The sequence below is a fragment of the Telopea speciosissima genome, chromosome 8 (assembly GCF_018873765.1).
Source record: "Telopea speciosissima isolate NSW1024214 ecotype Mountain lineage chromosome 8, Tspe_v1, whole genome shotgun sequence".
In the NCBI taxonomy this organism is placed as follows: Eukaryota; Viridiplantae; Streptophyta; class Magnoliopsida; order Proteales; family Proteaceae; genus Telopea; species Telopea speciosissima.
Window position 1 is genome coordinate 39,821,426 of NC_057923.1, and position 22,798 is coordinate 39,844,223.

The window sequence follows — 22,798 nt, forward strand, 5'->3', positions numbered from 1 at the left end:
GAACATTCATTACATTAATAATTGTCTCAGGGCCAAAGAAGGTTTTGATCGATGTGTGTGTGCGCATATTAATGTGCAAGGTACTACAAAAGATTGGTAAAAACAAACCTTTAAATTACCGCACATTGTTTGTGTGAGCGCTGAATTAAGAGTCGTATTCACAAAGATACAGTAGTTCAATAAGAAAGCCATTATACAGGAAAGAAGCATGACAGCCTGCAAAAAAAAATGCACTATTTTTAATTAGACCCACTGAACTTTAATGCATGGGGGGGGGGTAAAATACCACAACAAGAACAACCAGATAATGTAAATGTTTGTCTTCTCGTATATTTAAGACGATAACTGATTCCACTAACTGTGTAAAAGGAACATGAAGAATTGAAGATCGATTAAAATGAAGAAAAATGTGGAATTTTGAATTTGCTCTGAAATATGAAAAATTCCAAGACACTCAAGTCAACTTAATCAAATCAACAAAGCTTTATCAACAACTCAGGTGGGCTATAACTGGCCTACAAGAATCATGTTCAGCCATTGCAATAAAGGTAGGGCCACATCTTGCCACTCCTTGTTTTAGATCATAAGCATTTATATTTTTTTCTCATTACTTCAAACCAAGTCATTTTTTAGGCCTTACTCTTATTCTCTTGATGCCTTGAACCATAACAGTATTCATTAAAAGTTACAAAAAAGAAGTTTGCACCATATCTCTTCACTGGTGCATGATGGATTTTGTTGTACATTATTAAACCATATCAATATGGTTTCTTCATCTTGTCCCCTGCTTGTGCCACAACAAGTTAACAAAAATGCCTACAGCCTACATTTCTAGTTACATCCTTTCAAAACTTGCCACTCATCCATAACAATTTCTGCCCTCAGCTGCACTAATTTTATGCATGACTTATTTATTGGTCGACCAACATTCTCCTCCATACAACGTGGCTGGTCGTATAAACCTATAAATTTCAAATTTAAAAACAAAATCTGTGCAGTTAAAATCTCACCAAGGATATCCTGGTAAACCATAATACCTTCCTAGTAAGAGAAACGGCTATCTAGCTCTTTTTTGATCCACTTGTACAAGTCATCACGTACAAGAAAAATATAAGACATGGTCAGAATAAGCATAACATTGGTAAGGAGGGGAAAAAAAACACAGCACAAAAGAAGCATGTGAGCTGAATGCACAATAGATTTGCATAAGATGCACGGGAATCTGTATGCAATCATCAACAGACCTATAGAAAAAACAGAGCATATAGACAGAAGCAAGAAATCCATGACCTTTGTCCAAAAGTAACATCATTCCAACACCTCCAAGGTGCTCCAATCATACAATATGCAATAAGAAAGACAAGTTTGGCTGTGAACAGGAAGCACCTGAAATCCAGGGGAATATAAATGAGGAAAATTCATTGTCATCTCCAAGTCACCTCGGACAAACGTCCAGAAAAGCAACACTGGTCCACATATTATCCCTACAAAAATATAGGTATAACATAAGCTAGAGCAACCACAGTTTTTAAACATCAATGTACTGTGACACTAAAAGAACAAATGTGGGTCAGCTTAACATGTGTTTATCTCACCATTGCACCACATTAGACCAAAGCTATTAAGGCCACTAGATTTGCCTGTGATGATAAAAATACCATATTTCAGTAACCAAACAGCAAATTCCAGTAGGAAAGAATGAAATATTGGAAGATATAAGAAATACTACCAAGACGGGCTATAGTTGCAAGGTATATTGCTGTAGTGATGTTGGCAATGAAAACAATTGCATAGCCAAAGGAATCAAATGACAAGTCTCGAGCACCAGCAATAAATGCACCAAGAACTATCATCCCCACACTGATGAAACCCTTGGATTTACCATTAAAAAAGGAATTAGAAACATAAAAAGTTTGAAGCCAAAGAAATCATGATGAATTTAAACAAAACATAAAATGGGGACATTCTATCCTGAACTTTATACTCAGCATGCTTCTGCATTATGACTTCATATTGAAGGAGCTAAAAGAAGTAGACCTCTATTGCAACAAATAATATAGGTTTATACAGCACTGGTCCACCAATCCACCTCAATTATTACATTGTTAGGTTATCACCCTCTAAGAGAATGAAATACAGCAGACAAAAAATTCAGACATCAGCATGTCTTCAATACCATCAAAATCGCATGCTCAGTACAAATGGACAGTTAATCTTCAGATAATGAAAGATGAATGTTAGAGTGATTGAGATATTAGCATGTACTCAACTCAACCAAACATGCATGCATTACAAGAAAACAACAGTGAGAAAGGGCCATTACCTGCCAACAACAGAAGATGAATACTTTTGCCTCGTCAAAAGATACTCCACAATCATTGTAAATACCACAGTAGTCCTCCTAAGGGTAGTGTACATGGGAACATTAACTCCACGCACAGACTCCATTGATGCCAGCTTTCAACGGGGGAAACATAATGATAGAGTGATACACTATTTAAAGCTCACATGAGAGAACTCAATTCTTCATCAAAATAAAATTGGAAAACTATACAGGTAAGCATACCATGTAAAGCAAATAAGTTATTGCAAGAGGTGATGTCTGAATCAATGTCTTAAGGGGAACAAGAGTTGGTGAGTTATCAGTAAGAACTCGAGATTCACCAACTGTGAAAGAAATAATTCTCCACCGTCTCAATGCATAGAGGAATGCAGATGAACATATCATCTGTAGCAAATACAAGATAAAATACTTCAATAAACAAAGCAAAAAACATTGTGTCTGTCTTAGCAACATTTTTTTTTGGGGGGGAGGGGGGGTGGGTGTTAGAAATCAAATTGTGTAATCAGTGTTGGTATTGTATGACTTGAAAAAACTGAAGCATGAATGCAATAATAGAGCATCAAAACAATTAACTAGTGGAATCAAATTCAACAGTTTACGACTCATTGGAAAAACATTAAACAAACCCTATGTTGGATGGAGGGGGGAGGGAGCTCTTGCATAGATTTTCTGGAATCTATAATAGCACTTTTTGACATCCTTATAGCAAAAGATTGAACTGTCTCTGAAAAGTTATCCCACTCCATTACTCAGTGTATTTTGTGACATCAGAACCCAAGGATATTTCATGCTTTAATATCTATATTAAGGGTGATTTCGACTGGAAGAAAAACTTATGAAAGTTTCTGAGAGCTTTACAAGGAAACCCTTTACCAGCTTCATTCAGGACTGATTAGTCAAAGGCAATAATCACTATGACCTGGCAGCCCAAGTTTATTCTGGACAAAGTGACACACCCCATGAATAAGCTTAATTGCCACACATGAGTCAGAAACAGTTGTTAATGGACAACATAGAGAGACAAGCGTTCCATCTAACTGATAAATTGGAACTGATAATTCAGACCTCATGAAAATTGAATCCCTAACCCTTTCAAAAGGGATCGGGCTTCTCTTCAAGCACTTTCACCAACCAATATGGGTTGTGTCGAAGTTGTGAGGACATTTAGTAGTGTGGTGAGTGGTGACATTTGTAATTTGTGGTAGTGTTTAGGCTTACTTTTATGAGCCATGGTATTGTTTAGAAAGTGTGTTGGTGTTTAAGTTAAGTGATAGAGTACGTAAAGGTATCAGTGTTGTTGAAGTACTGTTCACATGAACAGTGATTTGGTTGATATGCATATCTTCTATTTTCCTAGTCCTAGTTGGAGTCCTAGTTTCTAATTATGTCAAGTCTTTATTCTACCGTGAGTTATTAGTCTTAGTTTCAGTTGTGAGTTGTTAGTTCTAGTTCTAGTTTTATTTCATGGTTCTTTTCCTATTGTAATTTGGAATCCTATCATGATTAGGAGTTCCCCTTTCTATTGTAATTTGAGATTATAAATACAAGCATTATGTTAATTTAACAGTTCTCTCCTTTTCTTTATCTTCTTCTCTTTCTCTCTTCTTCCTCCATTCTCGGTTCTGGTTTTCTTCATCAATACTCTGTTACATGGTATCAGAGCATCACCTTTAGAATGGAAGTAATCTGCAATTCTGGTTTGAGGGTCTTCTAAAGCCTTTTTTCTTCAAGGGGTGCAGCACCCACTGCGGCATATTGCTATGGATTAAACCCTAGATGGAGTTTTCAAGTGAAAACTAGGGTTTCTACTAATACTATCTACCTGAGTTCTTAGATCGATTGGAGATCCTTAAGTTGAAGCTGCCTTTGTTGAAGACTTCTTCTACATATAATACTGATCCAAATCTGTGGATCCTCTCTACTATTGAAGACTGCAGATTCAACTTAATTTTTCTCTCTACTACTTCCTGCAATAACCCATTGAGGGTTTTCATATCAGGTGCTATTTTATCTCCAATTGATCCATTAATTTGGGAAATCTGATTTCTCTTACAGATTCACCTTGCAGTTCATCTTCTCTATTGTTTCCTTTTGGGTTTTCAAACCCTATTTACTGCTACTACATTTGGGTTTTCAAACCCCTATTTACTGCTGCCACTTCTGGGTTTACATACCCTACTGCAGCCAATTGGTTCCTGCCACTCTTCTCAGATTTTCAAACCCTAATCAGAACCTGAGTAAGAGCGGTTTGTGATTACTGCTACTGCTACTGCTGGTTGGAATATTACTGCTGTTTTTTTTTTGGGTTTCTCTGTTAAACCTAACCAGGTTCTGTTCAAGAGCCGATTACTGTGCTGCTGCTATTACTTTTTGGACTTGATGGCTGATCCTAAACCACCATCGGACAATTGCCAAATACAGATTACCACCACTAAACTATTTGGAGTTCCAAATTATTTATTATGGGCCCAGGCAGTACAAGCCTACATACATGCCGAGGGCAAACTGAAATATATTACAGATGATCTCTAAAGCCTTTTCTCTTCAAAGGGTGCAGCACCCACTGCTGCATATTGCTATGGATTAAACCCTAGATGGAGTTTTCAAATTATTTATTATGGATCCAGGCAGTACAAGCTTACATACATGCCAAGGGCAAACTGAAATATATTACAGATGATCCTCCTAATCATGATCCTAATGATCTTACCACATTTACAGCTCATGAGGAGTGGATGCGTGAAAACTCTATTATAAAGATATGGCTTTGGAACAGTGTTGAACCTGCTATTGCTTCCAATGTGATGTTTCACACTCTTGCTAAGGATGCCTGGAATGACTTGCATGAAAGCTTCTCTCAAGAAAGGAATATCTCCCGTAGGTATGATCTATATGAGAAACTTTTACCTTCCAACAAGTAGATAAAACCTTGAATGAGTATTTTACCAATTATAAGGGCATGGTTGAAGAACTGCATATACACCAATCCTTGACTACTAATCTGGATCAGTTAAAGCAACAAAGAGATGAGTTTCATGTTGCAAAATTTCTTGTTGGGCTACATCCTGACTACCAGTCTGTGAAGAGTCAGTTACTTATAGGAGAGAAGGTTCCTTCTCTCAATGAAGTTTTTTCTCCTCTCAACTGTCTGGCTAATTCCTCCAAGCCTGACAATATTCCCAAGGACAACTCAGCATTTGTTGCTAATCGTGGATGGGGACGTGGTCGTGGCCAATTTAGAGGCCGTGGCCGTGGCTTTGGCTCTGGTAGACGAGGTACAGGATCTCAATATATTGACAAATCTGCCCGCCAGTGCACTCATTGTGGCAAACCAAATCATATAGTGGATACTTGTTGGGCCAAGCATGGAAAACCTGAGTGGGCGAATGAACTAGACAATGCTGCCACCACTGACACTGCTAATGAGAAAACCACCAGTGACATGAACCAGAGTCCAATTACTTCATTTGTGTCTCGTGATGATTACAACCAGCTAGTCAAACACCTCCAACACCTTGAAGCTGCATCTGCCTCCACCTCTACCGCCACTCTAGCTTATAAAGGTAATGCTGCATTTTTCCCTTCTTCTACTTCATGGCTCATCGATTTAGGTGCTTCATGTCACATGACTGGCGAGTCAAGTTTATTTTCTTCCATAAATTCCATTCAAACCCCTTCCAATGTTATCCTTGCTGATGGATCCTCTACTAAGATAATTGGCCATGGAACTGTTGCTCCAACATCTTCCATGACCTTCTCTCCTGTTCTTCATGTTCCTAAGTTACCTTTAAACCTTGTATCTATTAGTCAACTTACTAAGTCCCTTGACTATTCTGTAACTTTTTATCCTTCTTATTGTGTTTTTCAGGACCTTCAGACAAGGAAGAAGATTGGTGGAGAGCTTGAGCGTGGACTGTATTACTTGGATAGCACCGAACCTTCCACTGCTGAGACATCTACTACCATACCATCCCCCATGCAATGGCATCTCCGGCTTGGTCATCCATCCTTACCTAAACTCCAATTAATGGTCCCTAGTTGCAAGTCCACATCTCACCTTGAATGTGAGGCTTGTGAACTAGGCAAACATCATTGTGCCTCTTTTCCTGCCCGTACTTTACCTAGAAGTTCTTCATTGTTTTCTTTTGTTCATTCTGACATTTGGGGTCCGTGTAGAGTTCGTAATAGGTTAGGGTTTTCTTATTTAGTTAGTTTCGTGGACGATTATTCTCGCTCCACTTGGGTTTATTTGTTAAATGATCGGACTCAATTTCATATTGTATTTAAAAATTTTTATCATGAAATAAAGACTCAATTTGCTACATCCATTCGAGTTTTTCGTTCAGATAATACTTTGGAGTACACTCAAACTGAGATTTCTGATTTTTGCGTCACCCATGGTATTATTCACCAAACTAGTTGCTCGTACACTCCACAACAAAATGGGGTGGATGCACGCAAAAATCGGCACTTACTTAAAGTTGCCCGATCTATTATGATTCACATGAATGTCCCCAAACGTTTTTGGTGTGATGCCGTTCTTATTGCCTGTTATCTTATTAATTGTTTGCCATCCTCTGTTTTACAAAATAAAATTCCGTTTTTTATTCTTCATCCTGATAGTCCTTTGTTTTCTTCTCCACCACGTGTTTTTGGTTGTGTGTTTTGTTCACATTCTTTATCCCGCCATTGATAAACTATCTCCTCATTCTATTAAATGTCTTTTTCTTGGTTATCCTCGTACCCAAAAAGGGTATAAATGTTTTGATCCCATGTCCAACAAACAGTTTATTAGTGCAGATGTCACATTTTTTGAAAATACTCCCTATTTTTCTTCTACTATACCATCCACTATGAACAATGAAGATCCTCTAGGTCCACCCATACCTGTCACTATTCCTATTCATTCACCAATTCAGGTCTATCACTGTCATCGACGTCGACCACCGCCCTTACCTTCCACCACTACACTTGTACCAGCCACCACTATTCCGCCACCTGTACCGGCTCCTCCTCCATTACCCACAACACCTACTATTCCGGTCTTGCCAAGTGATACAACGGATGCCGATCAGCCCGACAGTCAATCTGATTCTAATGCTAAAGGCTCCATCGACTTACCTATTGCTTTCGTAAAGGTACTTGCTCTTGTACCCAAAAATCCTTAACTGTTTATCCTATTGAGCACTATGTTTCTATTTCTCATCTTCCTTCCCATTATTACCCACTTGCTTCTGCATTGTCTACTAAGTCTATCCCTCACACCCACCATGAGGCATTTTCTCACCCTGGTTGGAAAGTTGCCATGGACACAGAGATGGATGCATTGTTATCTCGCAATACCTGGACTCTGGTTTCATTACCTGCTGGGAAGGATCTTGTTAAATGTCGGTGGGTATATACTATCAAATACAACCCAAATGGTTCTGTTGAGCGGCTGAAGGCCCGCTTAGTTGCTAAAGGCTATACTCAAACATATGGTGTGGATTACTTTGAGACTTTTTCTCCTATTGTTCGTCTGAACTCTGTTCGGATCCTTACTTCTTTGGCTGTTAATTTTGATTGGCCCTTATATCAAATGGATATCAAAAATGCTTTTCTCTATGGTGATCTTCAAGAGGAGGTTTATATGGAGCAACCTCCTGGGTATGTTGCTCAGGGAGAGTCTACCAAAGTCTGCAAGCTTCGTAAGGCAATTTATGGGTTGAAACAATCTCCAAGAGCATGGTTTGATAAGTTCATCTCCATTGTTACTCAGGTAGGATTCTCACAGTGTTAGACCACTCTGTTTTTGTTCGCAGTTAGAATTCAAAAGTGGTGGTGATGGTAGTTTATGTGGATGACATTATTATATCTGGTAATGATGCTTCTGGTATTGCCCAAGTTAAAGCATATCTTCATCAACACTTTCAGATGAAGGACTTGGGAGTTCTCAAGTATTTTCTTGGTATTGAGATTTTGCGAAGCAAGAAAGGTATTAACCTATCTCAAAGGAAATATGTTCTTGACCTTCTGACTGGCATTGGAATGCTAGCTTCCAAACCAGCAGATACTCCCATGGATCCCCATCAGAAACTTAGGTCCATCGAGGGTGAGGATTTTTCAGATGTTCATCGATATAGAAGATTAGTTGGCAAACTCATTTACCTTACAGTCACTCGTCCGGATATATCCTTTGTTGTTGGGGTTATTAGTCAATTTATGCAGTGTCTAAAGAAAATTCATTGGGATGTTGCTTGCCATGTATTACGCTATCTGAAGAGTGCTCCTGGTAAAGGTCTTATTTATCGACCTAATCGGAATGCTTATCTGGTTGAGTTTTCTGATGCTATTTGGGCAGGTGCTGATGGTGATAGGCGTTCTACTACTGGCTTTTGTACCTTCGTGGGTGGTAATTTGGTCACATGGAAAAGCAAGAAACAAACAACTATTACTCGATCAAGTGCTGAAGCTGAATATCGAGCAATGGCACATACTACAGCTGAATTGATGTGGGTAAAATCCTTGCTCCAAGAATTGGGATTTCCCATCACTCAGCCTATGCAAATGTTTTGTGATAATCAAGCCGCCATCTATATTGCAAGTAATCCTGTATTTCATGAAAGGACCAAGCACATTGCGATTGATTGTCACTTTGTTCGGGATGCTGTTATGAAGAAGTTAATTGCTAGTCCGTTTGTCTCTACTACCAATCAACTTGGTGATATGTTTACAAAGGCTCTATTTGGGCCTACTTTTCGTTGAAGTTGTACCAAGCTGGGTTTAGGTGATTTGTACGCTCCAGCTTGAGGGGGAGTGTTGAAGTATTGTTCATGTGACACTGTTCAAGTGAACAGTGATTTGGTTGATATGTGTATCTTCTATTTTCCTAGTCCTAGTTGGAGTCCTAGTTTCTAATTATGTCAAGTCCTAATTCTACTATGAGTTGTTAGTCTTAGTTTCAGTTTGAGTTGTTAGTTCTAGTTCTAGTTTTATTTCATGGTTCTTTTCCTATTGTAACTTAGAATCCTATCATGATTAGGAATTCCTAATCTGATTAGGAGTTCCCCTTTCTATTGTAATTTGAGAGTATAAATACAAGCACTATGAGGGAGATTGATTAATTTAACAGTTCTCTCCTCTTCCTCATCTTCTTATCTTTCTCTCTTCTTCCCCCATTCTCGGTTCTAGTTTTCTTCATCTATACTCTGTTACAAGTGTCATTATAAGAAATTAGGATTATTAATGCAAGATACTGAACTCTGCCAGTGTTTGATTCCGGTCCCAAGCCTGGATAAAGGAGGAGGGTTGATGTGTTAGGTCGATAGTCGGAACTGAAAAAAACCAGCCAAACCCTTTTACATGGATTCTAAAACCTTATATTATGAACATTATGCTAGGGCGTTCAGACAGAATAAGCGGCACACTACACTATGACCCAGGTGTAGTGGAAAGTAAGCAAGGGTTAGCTAGGGCTTCCCCTCTAAGTGATGGGCTGCGTCAGCGCCCGGATGCGGTGACAAGTAGACAAGAGTTCTCGCACCGTGGGCGAGTATGGGTAAAAAAAGCTAGTTCAAAAGTGTAGGATTAGATTAGCATCTTGGAACATTGGATCTTTAGCAGGTAAGACTCTAGAATTGATAGATGTTATGAGGAAAAGAAGGATTAACATAGCCTGTATTCAAGAGACTAGATGGAACGGTAAAAAAGATAAGGAGTTGGACGACTTTAAATGGTGGTGAACAGGGGATAAAAGTGATAGAAGTGGAGTGGGTATAATAGTGCATAAAGATTTAGAGAATGATGTGGTGGATGTTAAAAGATTAGAGATAGGATTATATCCATCATGCTTGTGTTGGAGAAAGAGGTTGTCAATATAATTAGCGCTTATGCACCTTAAGTAGGATTGGATGAAAGTAATAAGTTACTATTTGGGAACACATAGATGGATTAGTGCAAAGTTTTCATCAAGGAGAAAAGATTATTATATGGGGCGATCTGAATGGACATGTTGGGAAAGATCGTAGAGGCTATGAAGGTGTACATGGAGGATATGGTTTCGGAGAGAGGAATGAGGAGGGGATCTCAATTTTAGATTTTTCTGTGGCTTATGGATTTATCTATTGTAAACACCTACTTTGAAAAGAGAGGAGCATTTAGTTACCTTAAAAAGTGGACATCATAGTAGACAAATAGATTTCCTCTAAGCCCCACCCCGACTTCTTACCCCTCATCTTCTACCCCACCAATCCCTTTCCCATCATCCAGAACCAAAGGGCATTAAAAAAAAACATAGTAGATTCCACGTCTTGGCCCACTCACCAGTACCCATCTCCGACCTTCTTCACCCATAACCGACTACATTCACCCCCATCCCTCTACCCATCTCACCTATCCCCTATCAGCCCCACCTCTAGCCTTCTTCCCATCCCCACAACCCCTGTTTTCCTTGTGTTGTCCTGGGTTGCACCTGTGGGCTGTGGAGTCTGGGTACAATTTTAATTTTATTTGTAATTTTTATTATTTTATACTGCATATCCACCTCTTTGCTTTGCTAGTTTCCCTGCAACTCTAGCTTAATTTGTTTATGCTTGATTTGTTTATCGGCTGCTTGTATATATCATGCTTGTAGATTCCTTACCTTCTTACCAAAAAAAAAAAAGATTCCTTACCTACCCCTCCTAACATTGAAGCTATTCTGATCTACTTGTTTGCTTCTCTGCATTATTCATTTAATGTTAAGCACTGCTCTAGCACCTATGTGCCTTGCTTAGCTGGATTTAATGCATTAGGTGTGTTAGAACCTGTTATATTTCTGTTTGCTATTGAATCGTTTCATTTTTTTTGTTTGGCCATATATGCTGTAGCCTTGATTGCATTTTTATATATACCATGTTGTACTACTTGCTCCTCTTATTGACGCTAGTCTGAACTTACTTCTGTACTTTAGCTTCATTTATTTTTTGTTAGTTTTAAGCACTTCTTTGTTTAGTTCTATGCACTGCTGTACCATCCCGATATTTTGCTTTGTTTGAATATGCACATTTTTTTCAGTTGTGTGACTGTAGTTTAACGCATTAAGTACCCTTTTGTATATTCTTATCTACTTTATATCTATTTTCATATAGTAGTGCGTGAGGTCGGCTGTCGGCACTTTATTTATTCAGCCAATCACCGTTTTGCATGGATCCTCTTGTTTTCTGGCTTCTTGTTCTTTTTCCTGTTATCATGTCTTCTCGTCTTTATTTGGCTAGGGCGTCTCCGGTATGCGACACGCCGCATCGATGCCCGAATGTGGTGATAAGTAGGCAAGAGCAAGTGAGAGGAATGATGCCAGCCCAGAAACGTTGTGAAATCCACTGCAAGTTTGAACTTTGGAACTTGTGTGATTTCAGGTTCTAGTTCTGTGTCTACGGTTGCCTCGATGCTGTGGGCTGCATCAGTAGAAGATGCAGATCAACTCCTCGACTCACCTGTGGAGGATTCCAGGGAGTCATCACAGCTAGCTATTCTTGAGCCTGAAAATCCTGCCGGCTCCCAGCACCAGAGTTACTTGTGTCAGATTTGTTGGCTCGAACGTATGCAGAATCTCTCCATTTCCTAAACTGAATTGTAAGTTATAATCTATCCTTATGTATATATACATAAAATATCAATTAATTAATATATAGGGGCAGAATGGTATTTTCCATCTGTGGGACCCATGTCCCCAGTGTGGAATCAATTCCCTATAGCCTACCCTAGCTGGATTCCCCCTGATGTCACATGACATCACCCCAATGATTAATTATAGCTAATTAGGTAACTAATTTATATAAAAATTAGATTATAAAAACACTTTCTAAAATCTGTTTTTGATTGACTAAGGCAAACATGCCTTAGTCATACACTACCATATATACCATACTTAGTTTTAGGAATCATTATTCACCAAAACAGAATTCGGTTCAGCCTAGGAATTCTAGAGGAGAGAAAGTAGAAGAAGAGAAAAGAGAAGGGAAAGGAAGGGCTATCACTTGGAAATTGAAGCCTAGCTTGGAATTAAGGCTTGGAGCTTGCAATTGAGGGCTGCCATCATCAATTTCATCTTCAGTTTCAAGGTATGTCATCAATACAATTGCTGTACCTGATTCTTCCTCTCAATTCTCCAAATTTCATTTGGGTTTTAAAACCCAATTCTGTCCTAAGCTAAAGGATGGATATGAACTTAACCAAATCGTCAATTTCATCATGATAATAGGATCCAATTTGACCTAAGTGAGAAATAACCTGAATTTCTCTTCTTCTCCTTCAATTATAAGTTGAATCTTATAACCTATTAAACCGTAGCATAGGAAATTAGGCTAAATTGACCAAATCCCCAAATTGGTTAGTGGTTTTGGGTTTAATCAACCCAATTCTATTGACCCACCTTAAATAAGACTTAAAACATGAAATTGAAGCCTTGCAATTCAAGATCCAAGGTACACATGAAAAACCCCCAATTCTGACTTTTGGATCGGATGGAGTTGCAGACCTGCAACCGGTCGACCGTAGGGTCCCTGTTGTGAATCCGGTCCATGATTTTGGCCCAGTCTTGAACCCTAATGTTAGGGTTTTGACCTAGGACTCTTTCCATAACTAATTCATGATATTTTGTGTCTATCTAGGACTGTTAGACCCCATCTTTGTATGGTTTACTTGGAGTTTTGGGATTCTATTTGGCTAGGCTAGTTTGCTATCTCAGGTAAGGGAAATTGATCTTAATTTTGGTGTGTTTGTAAAATTAATTTCTGTTTTGTTAAGTATGCCATATCATGCATCATTCCTACAACTCTGTTCATATAGTTTATTAGCTTTTACTTCTTTGCATTAGATGTGCATTATTTAGGATGCATCTGCATATTGCATTGCACATATTATTGTTCTTGGAACTGTATGATTATTGATGATGTTACTGATCAGCTTATTATTACTCTTATTGAAACATATGTCCTCATATTAGACTGCATATGGTTAGGATTGGTATAAACCCAGTACTACGGCCCTTACCAATAGGGGAGAGGTGTTGGATAATCCGTGGTAGGTCCGAAGGGATGATTCCAGAATGCTATTCACTGTCCCATTTCCGAAGAACATTACAGGAGTGGGAACAAATAGTAGGGTTAGTCACTGGGGGTTCGTTAGCATCAGATGTTTGATGCCTGAGCTGCCGAGTCTCCACCGTAGTAGAATGGTTTCGCTCGGGTAACCGACGTCTGGTTATGTGTTTTCGGGACCGAGGCTATCATTCTATTACAGTAGTACTTATACCTCATGCGACCTAGTATCCATGTTAGGAGCATGTTCAATTTAGGTCATTCATCATGGACTATCTGCATATGCTTGTATGCTTTTCCTTGCTGGGCTTAGTGGAGCTCACCCCTGTGGTATACCTTATTTTTCAGATGATATTGCTTCTACTGTGGCTGTTTCTGTGGGAGTTTCTTCTACTCAGGACCTTCCTACAGCTCATGGAGTTTATACTCCGCTTCTTGTGGAGCACGATGTCTCGTGCTCGTGTGACGACTGTGCCTTCTCTTGAACTGCTTGACAGACCAGGCTATCTCCTCTCTTTTTGTTTATAAACACTTTTGTATACTGAGTCTTATGTAGATATGTCTTTTTGGTTTTGGGTTACTGTGTGGGATTGCCTTGTAACTCAAACTTCACTTATATATATATGACAGCATTATTACTAGACTCCTTTATTACTGCCTTATTCTCTAATATTTAAATTGCTTCCGCTGGGTTTAAATTCTGTATATTGTGATAATTGTTGTAAATAGGGTATTGCACTTGCGATCCTGGTGGATTGGTTGGATGTCAAAGACATCCAGTCATACTTGGCCCTTATGAACCGGGCCGGGGTGTGACAAACGTAGGGTTAGATTAGCTTCCTGGAACATTGGATCCTTAACGGGTAAGAGCCTGGAGTTGATAGATGTTATGAGGAGGTGTAAGATTAATATAGCTTGTGTCCAAAAGACTAGATGGAAGGGTAACAAAGCTAAAGTGATGGACGACTTCAAGCTTTGGTATTCGGGAGACCAAAGTAATAGAAATGGAGTGGGAATAATAGTGGATAAAGATCTAAAAACAAATATAGTGGAGGTCAAAAGATTAGGTGATAGGATTATATCCATCAAACTACTATTGGAGAAAGAGGCTGTCAATATCGTTTGTGTTGGATTATGTTGGCCAGAATACCGTGGGGGGTATTCTGGACTTTTTACTGTTTTATTTCATGTACAGCCATGTTGGCTATGATAAGAACAATTCTGTCCATGTAATTTTGATTCCTTATTATAAATATATGACTTGGGGTCTACCTTAGACCATCCAAGCATTCACTCCTAATTCTAATCTCTCAACATGGTATCAGAGTAGGTTTGAATTAGGGAATTTCCTTCTATTCTCGATTTCCCCCCTCCTCCCTTTGACTCTCGATCTCTTCTTCCCACCCCCCTCTTCTGTTTTGATCTTCTCTCTCCATCATTCTCCCACTAGGGCAGCACTGATGAGGTGATCGATAGATCCAATTGCTGCCCTCCTTTACCTCATCCTATGATACAGTTTTTTGATCGATAGGGACAAGTACTTGCTGCCTGCGATATTTGATTCTTCAGTTTTTTTTTAGGATTGCTTCCACTTCTTTCCAAGGGACCAATCTACATCATTGAAGACTCAAGAACTGCGGCAGTATTTATTTCTTTGGATCAGTTCCCATCTCCAACAAGATTGAAGACCTAGATCGAATTCTTTTCATCAAATTAGGGTTTTCTGAAAAACCCTGACAAATATCGATCTAGGAGTTTTAGGTTTCTTTTGGGGCTGGTTTTTGGAGGAGTACTTCAGTCCTATTAGAAGCATATTCGATCCAAGTTTCAGCTCTATCTGGTGTTTTTTTGTCAGCAATCAGCCCTCCATCGATTTCAGCAAAATCAGGGTTTTTTTCAAACCCCTGAAAAAGTCGATCTCAAGGATTTCTCTGTCAGATGCTGCTGGTTTTTTTAGACATCTCTCCCTACATTAAAAGAGCATTCTCCACCAAATTTCAGCCCTTAGCTTGAAGGGATTCTTGGGTTTCTCATCACACCAACTTCTCTGTGATCATGGGTGACTCAGTTAATTCGACTGCAACTTCTGTTGGTGATGGCCAAGGCAAATCAGAATTTCATACCTTTCTTCCTATTCCAATTACTTGCTTTGGTCACGTTCTGCTTCCTTTGCCATTGCTGGCCTTGCCCTTATTGGTCACATTAATGGCACCACTGTTATGCCAACTGAGACTGGTCATGGTCAAGAAAGATGGCTTGCCAATAATGGGGTGCTCATGTCATACCTCATTGGTTCGATGACTTCAGATCTTGAGCATGGATTTCTTCTCCTTATTACAACCTCTCAAATATGGGCTGTTTGCAAGGAAACTTATTGGCAGCTTAGCAATGATGCCCAGGTGTATAAACTCAGGCAGAAGGCGCTTCACACTACTCAGGGAGAGTTGTCAGTCTCCAAATACTACTCTACTTTGCGCAGCCTTTGGCAGCAATTGGACCACTTCTCTGATTATCACCCTACTACAAGAAGCAAGTGGACAAGATCAGAGTATATGACTTTCTTGCTGGTTTGAATGTGGAGTATGACCAAATTCAGGTTCAGGTGTTGGGCCATAAACCTTTTCCCACCCTTGAACAGTCCTATGCTTTGGTCTCCTCCGAGGAAAACCGCAGGGCTGCCATGCTACACCCACCTATTACTGACAAATCAGCCCTCAAGGCTGCTGCCCCGGCTACTCTTGCACCTGTTGGCACTGCTTCTCTTGATGATTCTACTACATGGACTGTTGTTTGTGAGCACTGTCCCAAACCCTACCACACCAAAGAGAAGTACTGAAAACTTCATGGGAAACCAGCTGACTTCGAAGCAAAAAGGGCTGCTAAGACAAAACCAAAGCCAAAGAAGAAGGTTCATCACATTGAGACTGTTACTACAGCCCCTGCTACTGACATTGGTCTATCCCAGGATGATCTACAGGCATTCCTACGTGTGCTAAGGACTTCCGCTGCTACTACCTCTACTACATCAGCTGATGCTGCCAACTTTGCTGCTCCTTCAGGTTCACACTTTGCCTGGTCAGGTATTCCATTTGGTGGTCATTGTGCTTCTGTAGCTTCCCATCCTTGGATCATAGATTCTGGAGCTATAAATCACATGACCGGTTCCTCTAGCCTATTCCATCGTTATTCTCCCACTTCTAGGAAAGACAAGGTCAAAGTAGCTGATGGTTCCCTTTTCTCCATATCTGAAAAAGGAATCATCAACTGTACTTCTCTTCCTTTGTCCTCTGGTTTACATATTCCTAATTTTACTACTAACCTTCTTTCTATTAGTTTATTACTCGTGATCTTAATTGCAAAGTAACTTTTTTTCCTTCCCATTGTGCTTTTCAAGATCTGGACTCTGGGAAGACGATTGGATTGGGTAAAGTATATGGTGGATTATACCTGCTTGAAGATGGTCGTCCCTCTCCACCACCATTACCTTCTCTGCTACCTCAGAACTCCTTGGTCTCTTCTGAACTTTACCAATGACACTCTAGATTAGGTCACCCTCCATTAGGAATTTTAGCACATTTATTTCCTAGTTTGGTCACCCCATGTACTAATGATGACTTTTTTTGTAAGGGTTGTGTTCTGGCCAAACAGACACGATCAACTTATTCTTTATCAAACAAAAGGAGTTCTTCTTGTTTTCAATTGGTGCATTCTGATGTTTGGGGTCCTAGTCGTAAAACATATCTTTCTAGTCATCGATGGTTTGTTTCTTTTATTGACCGTCACTCTAAGCACACATGGGTGTATCTAAACTATCTAGCTGACCATGGTATTGTTCAGCAGACCCGTTGTATTGATACCCTTGCACAGAATGGTGTGGCAGAAAGAAAAAACCGCCACTTGTTAAAGGTGGCCAGGGCTTTGATGTTTGCTAGACATGTCCCATCTCAGTATTGGGGAGATGTCGTCCTCACTGCTGCCTATCTCATTAATAGACTACCTTTCTGGGTTCTTGACTCCCGTAGTCCAGCTAAAGTTTTACTGGGGAATTCCTCCTTTGTTGTTACTCCCAAGGTGTTTAGTTGTGTGTATTATGTTAGAGATACAAAATCTCCAGGCAAACTTGAACCTAGGGGGTTACGTTGTATTTTCTTGGGTTATTCTCCAACCCAGAAGGGTCACAAGTGCTGCCACCCCCCTTCCCGTCGTACTTTGGTCAGTATGGATTTTATTTTTCATGAGACCGTTTCCTATTATTCTTCACCACCTCTTCAAGGGGAGAATTCTAGTGAAGATGTGTTGTCCTTTGAGGTTCCTCCTTTTCTAACCCCTACGGCTGCTGTCCAGCCACCTACGACTGCTGCCCAGCCTCCTTTAACTGCTGCCCAATCTCCCTTAGCTGCTGCCCTGCCCCCTCTGGCTGTTCTCCCCTCATCCGAAGGGAGTCCTTTATAGGGGGAGACCATCGGAAAGAGTGTTGTTGATGTTCCTATTCAGGGGGAGTTGACTCCTATCCAGAGAACTATTGGTGAGTTTCAAAAGAAGATTAACAACTCCAATATGATCACCTATAAAAAGGGAAGCACCAAAAGAGGACAGCTTCAATCCACTGTAGCACCGATACCCATCCAGTTGCCGGCTCAAGATCTAGATCCTTCCTCTCCTGGTAAGCCCTCTTCCTCCGACCTACCTATTGCTCATCGCAAAGGTACTAGGACTTGCACTCTGCATCCTACATCTCATTTTGTTTCTTATAGTTCTCTTTCTCCTTCTTTTCGTGCATTTGTATTTTCTCTTTCTTCTGTTTCCATTCCTAAAAATTGGTAGGAAGATCTACAGATGGAAAGTGGAAGGCAGCAATGTTAGAAGAAATAAGAGCACTACACAAAAATAATACGTGGGATCTTGTGGCTCTTCCTCCAGGGAAAAAACCAGTTGGATGTAAATGAGTCTTTGTGGTCAAACAGAAGGCAGATGGGACAGTGGATCGTTATAAAGCACAACTGGTTGCAAAGGGGTCCACTCAAACTTATGGAGTTGACTATCAAGAGACCTTCACACCAGTGGCGAAACTCAACACTATAAGGGTATTATCATCTTGTGCTGCAAATCTTGGGTGGGATCTTCAGCAGTTGGATGTAAAGAATGCCTTCCTCCATGGGGAGCTTGAGGAAGAGGTATATATGGATGTTCCACCAGGTTTCTCTGATGACAGGACTAGGGGCAAGGTCTGTAAATTGAAGCATGCTCTTTATGGTTGAAGCAGTCACCTAGGGCCTGGTTTGGTAGGTTTCACAAGGCTATGATTTCAGCAGGATATAAGCAAAGCAATGCTGATCGCACTTTGTTCATCAGACAAGTTGGTGACAAAGTAACTATTCTCATAGTCTATGTGGATGATATTGTGGTCACTAGTAATGATGGTGATGCTATCAAGAAATTGAAGCACTTTCTTGGTCGTGAGTTTAAAGTAAAGGATTTGGAGACTCTAAAATATTTTCTAGGGATAGAAGTTGTTCGATCTTCAAAGGGCATCTTTCTTTCTCAAGGGAAATATATCCTAGATCTGTTGTCTGAGACTGGGTTGCTAGGTTGTCATCCTTCAGATATTCCTATGGAAGCTTCTACAAGACTTAGGGAGAAAGAGAGTAAACCTGTCGACAAAGGCCGTTATCAGCGATTAGTGGGCAAACTAATCTATCTCTCTCACACACAACCTGATATAGCCATTGCTGTAGGTTTGGTGAGCCAGTTTATGCATGATCCTTATTCCTCTCACATTGAGGCAGTCCTCCGTATTTTGTGTCATTTAAAGTCTGTTCCAGGAAAAGGAATTCTTCTCTCTCTTAATGGTCATCTGAAGGTTGAAGCTTATACTGATGCCGATTGGGCTGGCTCTACTAACAGAAAATCAATTTCTGGCTATTGTTCCTTAGTGGGTGGAAACCCTGTCACGTGGCGTAGCAAGAAGCAGAATGTTGTAGCAAGGTCCAGTGCTGAAGCAGAGTTTCGTGCAATGGCACAAGGAATTTGTGAACTTTTGTGGCTTAGAGGATTGTTGCAGGATATTGGTGTTGTTGTCCATCTTCCCATGACGTTTTATTGTGATAATAAAGCAACCATTAGCATTGCTTATAACCCTTTCCAGCAAGATCGTACTAAGCATGTTGAGGTTGACCGACATTTCATTAAGGAGAAGCTCGAAGCCGGACTTATCTGTGTTCCCTTTGTGAGATCTGCTGATTAGTTAGCCGATGTGTTCACCAAGGGGCTAAGTGGCAAAGTGTTTCTTCCTATCTTAGTCAAGTTAGGCATGCACGACATATTAGCTCCAACTTGAGGGAGAGTGTTGGATTATATGGGCCAGAATACCGTGGGGGGTATTCTGGACTTTTTACCGTTTTATTTCATGTACAGCCATGTCGACTATGATAGGGACAATTCTGTCTATGTAATTTTGATTCCTTATTCTAAATATATGACTTGGGGTCTACCTTAGACCATCCAAGCATTCACTCCTAATTCTAATCTCTCAACAGTTTGTGCTTACGCACCTTAGATAAGATTAGATGAAAGTAGTAAGCACCATGGATGAGTTAGTGCAGGATTTTAGCCAAGATGAAATGATTATTATTGGAGGTGACCTGAACGGCCATGTTGGGAGCAATTGTCGAGGCTTTGAAGGTGTCCATGGAGGCTTCGGGGTTAGGGAGAGGAATGAGAAGGGGACCGCAATCCTAGCCTTTACGGTAGCTTATGATCTATCCATTGTGAACACTTTCTTTGATAAAAGAGAAGAACACTTAGTTACCCACAAAACTGAGATTCATACCAGTCAAATAGATTTCTTCCTAACTAGAAGTGCAAACAGATTGTTGTGTAAGGATTGTAAGGTTATTCCTGGGGAGAGTCTAACTACCCAACATTGACTGGTGATCTTGGATATGTGCCTCAGTGCACAAAAGCGTAGGAGGGAACCTATGTACCCTAATATAATGTGGTGGAGATTAAAAGGGGAGTCCTTAGGTACATTTACAGAAAATGTAGTCAAACAAGGAAAGTGGGACTTTGAGGGAGATACCAATGTGATGTGGAATGAGATGATGACTTATATTAAGAGGGCCGCCAAAGAAGTTCTAGGGTAATCAAAGGGTAGGCATCAGGCCCCTAGGGAGACTTGGTGGAGGGATGAGAAGGTCCAAGCAGCCATCAAGACCAAGAAAGAGAGATTTAAGACTTGGCAACGGACTAAAGAATCAGAAGATAAAAAGAGGTATAATGAGGCCAGAAACGAGGCTAAAAAGATGGTAGGGATGGCTAGGACGAGGAAATATGAGGAGCTCTATATTAATCTAAACACAAAGGAAGGGGATAAACGTATTTATAAAATAGCTAAAATGAGAAAAAGGAAGAGTAGAGATTTCGACCAAGTGAGATGTATAAAAGGGGAGGATGGAAGAGTGTTGGTAAGGGGTGAGGACATTGTGAGGAGATGGGATGAGTATATTTATGAACTTCTAAATAGAGAAAGTTCGAATATGACCGAATCGGTTAACTGCATTATTCATCAAGACACCATACTTCAAAGATATGTACGAAAGGTTGGTGTGGCGAAAGTTAAAGAGGCCTTAAGAAAGATGAAAGTAGACAAGACACCAGACCCGGATGAGATCCCAATAGAAGTGTGGAAGGCCCTAGGAGTTTGTGGGGTATATTGGTTAACCAAGTTATTTAACAAAATTATGATCACAAGGAAAATGTCTGATGATTGGAGGAGAAGCATTGTAGTTTTGGTTTACAAAAATAAGGGGGATGTCCAGAGATGCAATAACTATAGAAACATAAAACTAATGAGTCATACTATGAAACTTTAGGAGTGTAAAGAATCCCAAAACCTGTAACCAGTGCCTGGCAAAGAGAAGAGAGAAGAGAGAATGGGATGGAGAAGAAGAGAGAACAATGGGAGAAAAGGGATGTGCGATAGAATGTGTATTCTACCGTACCAGCCAACATATATTTATATTAAGCCAAAACAGAATTACAAAAGGAATATAACTCTAACCTAATTAACCCTAAAGCCTAAAACAAGAAACTTACTTAGACTAGGAAAGTAACAATTAAAGACATAAACTAATAAAGGAAACCACGATGGGACTCCCCTTATCGTGTTACATATCTCTTAACACTCCCCCTCAAGCTGGAGTATACACATATCAGAAGAAAGCTCCAGCTTGGACCAACAAGGTCAAAAATGAAAGGCAACACCAGTCTTGAACACTTGTAGTCATAGACGCCAGTGAGCTCAAAGCAGCACTCCAACCAATAAATCCATCAACAATAGCAGTCCAAACAAATCCAATCGACAACAGCAACACACCAACACCAAAAGCTCTTCCCAAGGAAGTCAACAAAATGCAGCACCCAACGGCTACATCAAATGTCCTTTCCAATGAAGGCAATAAAATGCAAGTAGTAACCTGCTCCAACAAAGACAAACAAAAGTGCAACTCCAATGGTTACACAAAATCCCATAAAATTGCAGCTCCAATGACTACACAAAAGCCTGTAAAAGTGCAACTCCAATGGCTACACAAGATTCCACAAAAATGCAGCTCCAATGGCTACACAAAAGTCCATCTCGAGGAAGGCACTCCAACAACAATCAGACTCGCTCTTGAGTCCCGAACACATAAAAAGGTCTCAGATATAATTGCTTGCAATAGACACCTTCACAAACAGTAGGCATCTTCAATCTCCCCCCTCACATGTAGCATTACATGTGAACAAATAACGACCAATAACATCTCAACAAATCTTATAAGCAAGACCACCAGAAAATAAGATCCCAATAAATTAATCTTCAATCAAGAGCAGCCACATATAATTGCCAATAAAAGAAACACCCCTCACGATAGCAACTAAAATCCCAAACCAATGCGATCTGGGGTCCACCAAAGCAAGATAATGGCAAATTTGTAATTAATCTATCAATCCCAATGTAATCCCAATCTTAAAACCCAACTATTGATCCACCCAAGAGAGGTAAACACAAACACAAGGAAGTAGTGGCAATCTGGTAATTAACCAGAATTTTCAAGTGGCTCTTGGGTAGATAAATAGGGGAATGGCAGAATGGTAAATAACTCAAAGTTGAAAAAGGAATGGCATAGCTGTAATTAACCAAATAGTGGAGGGTCAAATGATATATAAAAGCAAAGGACATAGAAGGAATTAGTATTTATAGATGGGGAACATACTTGGAAGGCATGGTAAAATATGGACATAAGGAGATAAGTAAAGAAGTGAGGGGCTAAAGAGGAAAACTAACTTTAAAAAAGATTTGGACATAAGGAGACAAGAAGGTAACGTGACTGTCTTCTTCTCTTTGACAGTCACGCAA

The 22,798-nt window shown here is 40.0% G+C and overlaps 1 protein-coding gene across 1 annotated transcript in view; it reads right to left on the reverse strand.

Moving 5' to 3' along the window:
• Positions 1 to 22,798, reverse strand: part of LOC122670430 (UDP-N-acetylglucosamine transporter UGNT1-like) — a 73,652-nt gene that overhangs the window by 911 nt on the left and 49,943 nt on the right. Inside the window, exons 4-9 of the mRNA XM_043867302.1 lie at positions 2,567 to 2,728; positions 2,324 to 2,457; positions 1,730 to 1,860; positions 1,596 to 1,640; positions 1,387 to 1,484; positions 109 to 216 (exon numbers count right to left, since the gene is read on the reverse strand). Coding sequence (XP_043723237.1) covers positions 109 to 216; positions 1,387 to 1,484; positions 1,596 to 1,640; positions 1,730 to 1,860; positions 2,324 to 2,457; positions 2,567 to 2,728 — 678 coding nt within the window. The remainder of the gene's footprint in view (positions 1 to 108; positions 217 to 1,386; positions 1,485 to 1,595; positions 1,641 to 1,729; positions 1,861 to 2,323; positions 2,458 to 2,566; positions 2,729 to 22,798) is intronic.